Raw genomic sequence first — 10,981 nt, forward strand, 5'->3', positions numbered from 1 at the left:
ACTACTAAATTTATTTTTTTTTAATAAAAACATTTATAATGCAAAAGTTGACCAACCATGAATGATAAACTTCTTTTCTAATTTCTTTATCACATTCCTACAGTATTACATACAGGTGTCTAGGAATATAAACCACTCTTTCGAACAGCTATATTAGAGCCATCGGTCTTCATTTAAAAAATAGAGTTGTTTCCATATGGTGTGCTATAACACCTTAGGATGTCTCTGCCTGAGCTATAACTAAGTCTTTATAGATTATGTGTCATCTATATTGGAAGCAGAATTAATAATGTGATTGGGATGCAAAACTGGACATGCACAGGAAGCAGCAGCTATGAGTTGTTTCTTTTTGCTCATACAAAAGGGAAATAAACTGAAATTCCACAGAAGGTGGCAGTTTGGTTCCTCTTGTAGTGCAGGTGCATGAACTGGCACTTTCTTCTAAGCCACATCTAAAGAGAAATCTTGGCTCATAATGGATGTGCCAAATTATTAATTTTGACAGTAGACTTTGACTTAAAATATGTGTAATGACTAACTGCCACCCAGGGCCACAACATTCCAGGGCCAGCCTTGATTTTGCCATGCCAGCACTACAGAGCAAACGAGGTGGCTCCATGCCTATGCAAAGGACATTCTGCACGTGGGCTCTGAGGCTGGAGGCTCTCACTGCTGTGCACAGGAGAGGGAGGGATGTTGTCCACATGTGTGCGTGGTGTGGGCAGCACACCCTGCCCTGGTGTGGGGTGAAGCTGGGTGAAATGTGACAATGATGCTCAATGAAGAGAGGTGACATTCCTCCTTACCCTTCCTGTGCTACTTGCTGCTGCCTGACTTCCCACCTTGAGAGGCTCTTCTTCCTTTCACAGATGGGTGAAAAACACAGTTAACAATAGCAAGAGGCTGAAAGATCATTAGCCTGAAATACTTCAATGACCTCATGCTTCAAGGGAAGGAAAAGAGAGGCAAGTTTGCTAAAACTCACTTGTGGAGATCAGCTGAAGCTTGTTAGCTAAACATCAGGCAGACAAAGCAGCACAGCTTGCTCTGTGTTCACTGAGAGGCAGTGTCAGAGAAAACATTGTTGACTTGCTGCAGCTTGCAGGGACTGTGCAGAATTCCAATTGGCTGTAATTGGATTTGCCAAGGGGGCTGCAAGAATAGGCGTAAGCCTGGTAGTTGTGCACAAACATGAAGGAAAGTATCAGGCTACAGCACTGGCCATTTGCTAAATTTCCTCTGCTGTCCAGCCATGATGAGTAAACGCAGAGGTCATGACCAAGGATGATTCATTCCAGTTTTGTGAAGAGTTGCTGAAAATTTTACAAATTACCTGTCTTTAATGTCCACTGCATGCAGATGACAGCTTTATTTACTGATCCCTAGATAGTTTTAGTGCATTGCAGTTTCTGGGAGCTCATAATTAATTCTTCTTAGAAGGAAATCTGTCACAGAGAAAGGACCAGAGGCAAGACTTTTGTAATCTAGCCTTAATTTGCAAAATATGAAATGCATCAGAATCAACAAATTAGTATATTTAAAATCTTATGAAATCCCTTATTCCGTTTGAAAAAAAATACCAATTATAAAGAGTTAATCCATTTCTTTGCAGCAAATGATGTTTGAAAGATGTTTTATGATTATTAAAGAAAATTTATTTTGAAGACATCTGCAACTCATACTTTGTGGCCTCTTTAGGTGTACATTTCTCATTCACAACATGCAGACTTTTTTATTATTATTATTTTAAACTATTTCTCTTCATTTGAAGAATGCTCATACTGCTTTGTTCTTAACCATAGAAAATTTCTCAGACCATTCCAGACCTCTTGATTTCCTGTCAAGTTTACCTGGTGGTTTGACTTCTTTGAATATTTACTTGGTCAAAAGAAGGGCATAGTGAGCTCTCATCTACTCTGGTTGCCAAACCAGCTTGTGGAGCCATGTGCTGAGCACACCTTACCAGATGACTGGGACAGCTTTTTGTCTTTAGGTCTGCTGAATTTAATTATCACTGGACTTTTTCTCAGACAGCTAATACAAAGCAGGAGGAATTTCATACCTTCTTCAAGACAGAAAATGATTTTCAGTGTTGATAGTAGCTGCTTGCATTACACATTTACCAATGGCATTAAAGTTCATTTGAGAAGGAAGATAATGTTTATTCGCAACCCTAATAGTTTTGTTCTGTTTTGGAATACTATACAAACACCCTCCTATATAAAAGCATTCCTGTAAACAGCTTTATTCCAAATAATATGCACTATTGTTTGCTATTGTCAAAATATGTTATTTTATGACTTGGTTTACTGCTTTGAAAACTTAGTGCATGACACCAATTTTAACCTTGACTGTAGAATTTAGATCTGGAAATCCCTATTGGACAATCTCACCCCTCTGACAGGATGAAGTTTTCCTATAACTTCTTCATTTAATTTTTCAGTGAATTTTCACTCTCCCCAGAATATAGATTTGGACTGACAGGAACTCTTAAGAAACATACTGCCCAGCTACATTACGGGAAATTCTAAAATTCCCTTTCATGACAGTACAGTTCCATGGAACAGAAAAGCAACGAGCACCATTATTTGTCACCTTCGCTAGGTTTTCCTGTGGAATCTATGAAGGTTTGCATACCATCACAGCTTCACAATGATGCTGCTAGTGAAGGTTGCTTATGAGATGCACTAGTTTGATGAACCTACCATCTAAGTCTCAGTCTGCAGTTGCAAATTTTGGAGTGGGTTTTAAACTGTTTGAGTAATCAGCTGGACCCTGGAAAACTTTCTGCTATCCAGGACAGATCTATAACATGGGAATCTATGTGTAACTGTTAGCTTTTTCTTCTGAGTTCATATCTGTTCAGGAGTTTGACTTTCACTCCCCCTGGACAGTGTACAAAAGGCTGGTCTGTAACCCAACTTTCACTGTACCAGTAACACATTTTGGGATTAGAGGCATTTCAAAGAGCAATTACTTCTTGAGTGCTTTGCTAATAAATGGGAATGCAACCAAGCCAAGTAAAGGCTCTCTTTCCTTGTGCCAACCTATTCCTTTGACTGGACAAAGAAAGTAACCATGGAATTTTATGGCATTTTTGTTTATATTGCAGGTGCAGGCACTAACTCTGGCATTTCAGCCATTTTTCCAAGCACCTCTGGCACAAGCACTTTCTCACCTTACCAGCATGCTCACAAAGGTAAGAATGCACTCACAGGGTTAATTTAGCAGCTCTTTGTTTTGAAAAAGGCATTGACAAAGTACAACAAAACTGTAAATATCTGTTACTATTTTCACTATCTGTCACTATTTCCAGATTTCTAAAACTGCTGTTAGAAATAATTCAGATTTCATTTTTGTTTCTCACTTAATCAACACCGCTGTTTGTCAGCTGAACGTAAAAAGGATTTGAGCTGTACCCAGTGATGCCAGCAATAAATTTAGCTCATTATTTGTAGCTTTACAGAAATAGCACTCTGCCTCAGCAAAGTACAGCTTAGAATGGTGAAAATAACTTGATGCACAAATATGGTCAGTCTTTTATTGAGCTAACATAAACAGTTCTCCAGCACGATCATTAGGCTTTTAAAATTTTTGAACCTGAGAAGACAAAACGGAAAAGGTGCAGTTAATGAGGTACTGACAATGCTGTTCTTCTTGGTATTGTCTGAAAACATGACTGTTAAGATCACATTTTCAGAGAAATTAAAGCTTTCACGCCTTTTAGCATATCTATAATTTTCTGCATCTTTTCATGCCTTTTCAGTTCTAGCCTTTCACATCCAAGTTTTCTTTCTGAATATCTTTTCACGTAGCTTATTTTACATTCACTTTCTAGCCATGCTGCTTTTTAAGCATCTGTTAGAAAAACATCCATTATTCTATGTGTGCATTGTATCCTCCTTTTAACTTAGAGCTTTTGAGGCAGCCACAGTAATCAACAGTCATTTTAGCTCTTCTTCCCTTTGTATATTTCCTGTATTTTGTCTTTTCAATGCTGATTCCCAGAATGCAGTGCTACGAAAGTTTCTACTCTTGCATGTGTACAGCTTCCCTTATTAAAATACAATTTCCTACATCTTTGTATCTGGTGGATCATATTATCAAATGTCCTTTATGAATATTACTAACTGATTTATGCATAAATATCAAGATTTTGAGAAATTTTTAAGTAACTTGCTTTTGAGATGCAACACTAAGTTTTTCAATGCTTAACAAGTAACCAAGAATTAGATCAATTTAAGGATTACTATATGTAGAGCAGACTGCAAACTTTTAACTGTTCTCTGATCCTAAGAGTTGCTCCTTCATTTTTTTTTTTATTCCAGCAGATCTTTCAGGACAAGGACATCTGGCTACAGCTCTTATAATTGCTATGTCTACTATCTTCATAATGGCTATTGCCATTGTCCTCATCATCATGTTTTACATTGTAAAAACAAAGCCATCTGCTCAAGGTAATTTTTCAGCAGGTAAAATTTTAGTTGCAAATGCTATTTTTAGAAAGCTTCTGGGAATAATTAGTGTTATATTTGTATATTCTAGCCTGTTGCAAGAGCCACTCAGTAAAAAATGTCGAAGCTCAGGCTAACACACAAGAAGAGAAGAAAGAAGTGCAAGGTAAAAGTTCTTTTAGTTTTGCTTTTTCTATCCAAGACAACATTGGGCCTAAATATTCTTAATACTTTTCTCTTAATTGCAGTTTCTCCTTTGGAGTACATAAAATCCTCACCAGTTTACTAAAGAATTGTCTATACTAGATTTTTGTACTTCCAGAATGTCACTTAATCCTCTGATAGCAATTAAAATTATAGCAGAGAGATTTATTTTGTCAGTAAGGCTGCCAGCAGAACTAGCTCCTGACACAAAGCACTGGTTTGGAAACTTATTGCCAATTTAAACTTCTCTAATTGTTGTTCTACAGATAATGTTGTGATATTCTCTGAGAAAGAAGAGTTTGAAAAACTTACAGCAACTCCAGCTAAGGCTGTCAAAAGGTGGGTAAAAGATAAATATATTGCCAGTTTCACTGAAATGGGGCAGGCACATGATCATCATTCATCAGTGGACACAATGGATGAGTGGAACACCAATTTGATGGGTATGCTGGGAAATTGCTGCAGCAGGGCAAAGATTGGATGCCTTAGTAGGCTTTTCCCCCTCTGGTTTCTAAGAGATGATAACAGATATTGTGAAGAGACACCTATGTCCTTCTCATTCCCTCTTTGACCAATTCATCAGATCTTGGGACTCCATCTCCTCTTTTCAGAGGTTAATTTCTGTAACTTAAAAAAGCTGCCACAGGCCTTCCTGCCCCTTGTCCTGAGCATCCTCTGGATGGCCTAGTGTGGTAGTTTTCCTCATCTTGTCTCTGCCCAGCAGCCAGACCTGGCTGGGTAACATGATTAAGGTGGGCTAGACATTGTATTCAGTTGGAAAATCCCTCTGTAAAAGGATTCTTGCGAGCCACCTGTGACTGTGTCTCGGTGGGCATTGCACATACACACTGGGCTGGTGAAGGCTGTTACATTCACAAGATGTCAGAGAAAAGGCATTTTAAAAAATGGAGAACACTTTTATTCCATTACTCTCAGATAGCAAAAAGATGACTGAAGTCAGCCCATGAGAGGCTTCAATAAGATAACCACATCCTTCATTTTCCAGTGAAAATGATGCGTCTTCTGAGAATGAACGACTTTTAAGCCGGAGTATGGATAGTGATGAAGAAGCTGCAGTTGACAAGCAAGGGACTCCAGAGAGATGCTTGTTATCTTTAGTGCATTTGGCCAGAGATAAATCTTCTACAAGCAATAAATCAACTGGGGTAAGGCTACCTTGAGATTTAAGAATTTAGAGCATTTTTTTACTTTTTTTAAAGAAAAAAAACATATAAAGTACCAACCTCCCAAAATGCGTTGTAGGATAGATCAGATTGATTTGCAACAGCTTCTCCAGACAAATTTATTATAGAATCTCCTTTGCATAATGACACATATGCATATGTATAGTGTCCAGGGATAAAAATCAAATTTTCTAAAATTAATTTGCTTTTTTGAGTATTATATATTATAGTTTCAAGAAAGAAAAAATCCATGTAACAGCAATCCCCTGTCATAGCTAATGCTATGATAGTAAAATAATGAAGCAGGTTGGATTTGACTGACAGCAGAAAATCTGAGTACCTTGACCCAGCTGCATCGGTATTTCCATGGCACAGATTTCTCAATAACATCCAGTGTTGTGCTTGGTTTCCATGTGGAATTTTGAAAAACACACACATAGTTTGAAGGTCATTCCTGTGCTCTGAAGGACATTGTAATCTACTGTTTTGCTGTGGAAGGCCTTTGTTTCTTCCTGCTGAGCATATACTGCTCAGGGCTTTTTATCTCACTTGGAGTATTTAAAAGCACAGTTAAGGCCACACCTCACCCACACAACTTTTCAGTTTGTGTTGACATCAAACTACCCTTAAAAAGAAGGTGTCTGCTCAGATTTTTTTTAGTATTTCAAATTTATTTTTAAATGGCTATAGCTAGTCCAAATCACATCATTAGTATCAAACATCAGAGATTGTTTAAGAAAAAATAGGTTTGAAAATGCATCTTTTCATGTTTGCATGTTTTAAATTGTTGGGAGGATCAGCTCAAAATTTCTAAAACACAGTACTTTTTAGCGGGGATCAGACACACAAAATCTCAACATGTTAAACAGTTTTGTAGTTGTAGATATTTATGACCATCTGAAAATAACTTACTATTCCAATGCTCACATTTTAAAGTTCAGGTTTTTGAGGTGTCTCTAAATATCCAACTTTATGATACTTCTGTAAGCTTGAAATGGGGCAATACACCTTGGGTAGTCATGAAATCAGAATATTTCATAAGAAGCAGGTTACCTTCAAAAGACTGTATATCATAGATACATCCTCCAGAGTAATTTAGATAGACAGCTCATAAGTGCACATAAAGCATGAGCTATTTCTTTCAGACCTGATCTAACACACATCCTCATGGGCTAAAGACTGCTGACAAGGCTGAAGACAGACTTTTCAATGAAAGGGCAAATTGCATCAAGATTCTCTGCTCCATACCTAGGATGTCACAATTAAGCCAGTTGCCAGAAGTTAGAAAAGCAGTAATTTTCTTCAGATTGGGAATTAAGTAGCATTACTAGCATAGGAAAGAGTATTCAGAGCAGCTGGACAAGGATAAAGAAAATTAGAGGCTTACTCTTAACCAAGTCTTCTTCTTAGTTATAACAAAACCCATTTGCAATGAGCTGCCACACAGAGGATCATCAGGCTAAACATTTCCTGTTTGCTTCCGGCTTAAAGTTTAAAAATCCCCCTTCTTCTGGCTTTGCTAAAAAGAGTGTCTTGCATAACTCTTCATGGAATCACTTAACCTGTTTCTTTACCCTGAAAGTGAGGGTAGAATGAAAATAAGCATCCAATAGTTTTCTTACGAAGAGTTTTAATAAACTCCATTAAAAGAAAATTTTCTGTTTTCAAGGTTCTAAAACAGACAATCCAAGCCTCCAATAGCACCACGACTGACTAAGCACATGTAAATTACTCGAGGAAGATGTGAACACCCCTCAGCTCCTGCATTGCTTTGCCCTGCAGTACAATGCACTCGCCCTGTGCCTGCCAGACAGGCTTCAGGTAGAGCAGCCACTCTGTGCTCTCTAGCTGCAAGTACATTAATCCATGTCACTGATGCACCTTGCCCTTTACAGCCCAAATAAAATGAGGAAAATCTTTCCACAAAACAAAGTACTGAAAGCAGAGCTTTTATTCAAGCCTTGTTTGCAGTGAAAAGTGACAAATTTGTGGAGATAATGCTAGAGTGCTGTCAAAAAGACTGCTTTTCAGAAAGCTCAGTCCTAATGAGTGGGAAGAAAATTTCAGTCCCTGAGAGCTCATGACATTTTGACATTTGTTTCCACTCCACAATGAATCCAAAGCCAAAACTTGAGGATATTTTGCTAAATGAAACAATATAAAAGTGTCCATTTTTAGCTTGAAAAATGTCAAGGTTTCAGTCTTGTTTCTTTCTTGTCAAAAATTACTATATCCCCCCTGGACCTGAGATTTTTCTTCTCCAAAACTTTGCTGACTTTTTTTTTTTTTTTTTTTTAATCTATCTGTAAAATATTTCACTTAATTAGTAATGCACTAAGCAGGTCTATGTCAAGAAGCAGAAAGCAAAAGCCCCTCCTCTACAGTCCTCTTAGATTATTGGAAGAAGGCAATTTCAGTCTGAATTTAATTACCTGTATCCAGTCCTGATCTGGTTTACCTAGACATCCCTACATTAATTGTGCATATATGGTATTGGATTTGTCCTCATTCTCAGGAGTTTGCCTCAGTCTGAAAGAAAAATAAAATAAACACTTGGAGCAGAAAAGTACTTGTTCTCAAAAAAAAGTCTAGAAGTTGAAATAAAACATCTCTAGCAGTGGCAAGTGAAATCAGAAATATGTTATGCTTCTTGGAATAATTGCTGTGCCACTTTCTTTGAGTCTTTGAAAGGAACCCTTGAGGACACTATGCGATAACCCCATGAAATGGAGATGTCCCATAGAATTTCCACTGCTGTCTGCTAATTGTTTAACCTTCTAACTGAAAAATTAATGAAATAAAACTCTTCTCACTTAGATTCAAAGTCGAAGGAAAAAGATACTTGACGTGTATGCCAACGTATGTGATGTTGCAGAAGGTGAGTGTATAATTTGCATCTATGTTAAAAGTATGAAATTAGATGACAAGCATTTGTTATAAAGTAAGAAAGGCCTCTGGCTATGGAAAACAGTCCCAAACCAGAGAAGACATTCTGTAGGCAGATTTGTATTCACTTACCAGGAACCCTGTGGTGCCCTGACCCCAGAACTGTCTAGGCTGGGCTTGGGCTGGAGCAGCCCATGGCTTCTCTCCAGGCACCTGCATGGGCTGGGCTTCCTTCCTGTGGAGAGCAGGAAGAGTTGAGGTGGCTCTGTTGGCACATACAAACAGACCAAGATGCAGAGAAGCAGTTTTGCATTCCCCATCTAGAGGAAACTTGTTGGTCTTATTTCTTTAGATAACAGATGAAAAAATAGTTCCAAATATGAAAGTGTGATTTCAGGAGGGTCAGGATTAAGGGTAAGACATAATTCTCAACCTACTCTGCTTCTCTAAATTCTATCCCACATCTCACAACAAAATGTGGAGTTTCCAGGCTGTAAGTGTTTTGACCCTGTTTAGCACTTGACTACCTGAACTGTTTTAGCAGGAGACACGAGTTAAGTTCCCTACAGAACAGGAGATGTGACTGCATTTACTTCCCACCACATACACCCACACACACACTTTGTGTGCACATAAATGAATATTTTGTAATTCAGGGATTCAGGGAGCTCTGTCTCCCATCAAATTATTCCTGATGGGTAAGAAGTAGGAAAACTAAAGAAGCATAAGTCTGGTTTAGGAAAAATGCTGTAGCTGGTTCTCTGTTTTCTGAACATAAATACATAGAAAATTTGTCCAGGAGAAAATAGCCTTTTCCCCACAGGATGAATGTTAAATCCTCCCTAGAGATTCACTGTAGTAATGACATTTAACCACTTGCAGAGACTTTTATGCTTGCATCTGGCATCATTTCTTCACCTCACTTCTCACTTTCCTACAAGGGCAACTTTCAATTACAGATATGTTTCAGCAGCTGCTGGTGACAGTCTAAGGGAAGGGTCAAAGCTGTCTCTGGAGCTCAAACACTGAGCCTGACATGCAGAGGTATATTAATGGGACTGCTCACTAGGGACACAGTTGCAATATACTTTTTCTAACAGTTAGTAAATTGTTGAAGGAAAGGGCAGAGCCATGGGAATTCATACAACCCATCTATTACTTCTTTTTACCCCAATTATGATATCCTGTTGTCATTATGAAGAATTAATTTGGTAATATGCAGTAGTAACTTTGGACCTAGACATATAGCATGAACTACCACTTAAAGATTTCAGCTGTATTCATTGTAATGTAATTACAACAGTGTAATCACTTTAATAAATGTCAAGGCTTGTGCCCAGAGCCACCTGACAATGCACCCCTCCCTTTCCAGGTCTGAGCCCCACGGAGCTGCCATTTGACTGCCTGGAGAAGACCAGCCGAATGCTCAGCTCGACCTACAACACAGAAAAAGCCATAGTGAAGACGTGGCGTCACCTGGCCGAGAGCTTTGGGCTGAAGAGGGATGAGATTGGCGGGATGACAGACGGCATGCAGCTCTTTGACCGCATCAGCACGGCCGGCTACAGCATCCCAGAACTGCTCACCAAACTGGTGCAAATCGAGCGACTGGATGCTGTTGAATCCTTGTGTGCAGACATTCTGGAGTGGGCACAAGCAATGCCAGCTCCTGAACCAGCAGGGACATCCTGACATGCCTGCCTGGGGCCTGTACTTCCGTATCAGAAGTGTGATTACAGTAAGCACTGCATCAAAGTCTCTGGACTAAAGACCATTGATGCTTCTACATAATTGCTCACAATAACCAATGGGAAGCTCTTCTCTTTGACTTCTAAAAGTGAAGTAACACATCTACCAAAACAAGAACAGAATTTTCCCAAGAAGCTTGGCATGAAAGTTACTGATAATAAGTGGAGACACAAGCATCCATTTTGTGGTCTGTGTTTGAGTAGAAGGGCAAATAACCCTTCTGATACCCTTCCTGCCTGCCTTCAGGAAAGGCATTGAATAAGTATCTGAAAATATTAGTCTCTTAGGGCTTCATTCAATGGTTCAGTGTTTTAACAGTTACAGTCAGCAGCAGTACCACAGCTACAGTATCAATTAATACATATTAGGCACGTACATTTCTATCTGCTCCAAGCAGTTCAATTTTCTACACTTACTATGGGTTTGTTGAATCTTGAAGTATGTGCATTATGTGCACAGGTGTATATGCACAGTCTTCAGATTGACTAACTATGCTATATGGAA

The 10,981-nt window shown here is 38.7% G+C and overlaps 1 protein-coding gene across 1 annotated transcript in view; it reads left to right on the top strand.

Moving 5' to 3' along the window:
- Positions 1-10,420, top strand: part of EDAR (ectodysplasin A receptor) — a gene marked incomplete at its 3' end in the record, with an annotated part of 60,773 nt that extends 50,353 nt beyond the window's left edge. Inside the window, exons 6-12 of the mRNA XM_083855841.1 lie at positions 3,113-3,199; positions 4,329-4,457; positions 4,546-4,620; positions 4,925-4,997; positions 5,665-5,824; positions 8,660-8,720; positions 10,101-10,420. Coding sequence (XP_083711967.1) covers positions 3,113-3,199; positions 4,329-4,457; positions 4,546-4,620; positions 4,925-4,997; positions 5,665-5,824; positions 8,660-8,720; positions 10,101-10,420 — 905 coding nt within the window. The remainder of the gene's footprint in view (positions 1-3,112; positions 3,200-4,328; positions 4,458-4,545; positions 4,621-4,924; positions 4,998-5,664; positions 5,825-8,659; positions 8,721-10,100) is intronic.
- Positions 10,421-10,981: the final 561 nt, after the last annotated feature.

This window comes from Zosterops lateralis (assembly GCF_965231275.1).
Source record: "Zosterops lateralis genome assembly, chromosome: 2".
NCBI lineage: Eukaryota > Metazoa > Chordata > Aves > Passeriformes > Zosteropidae > Zosterops > Zosterops lateralis.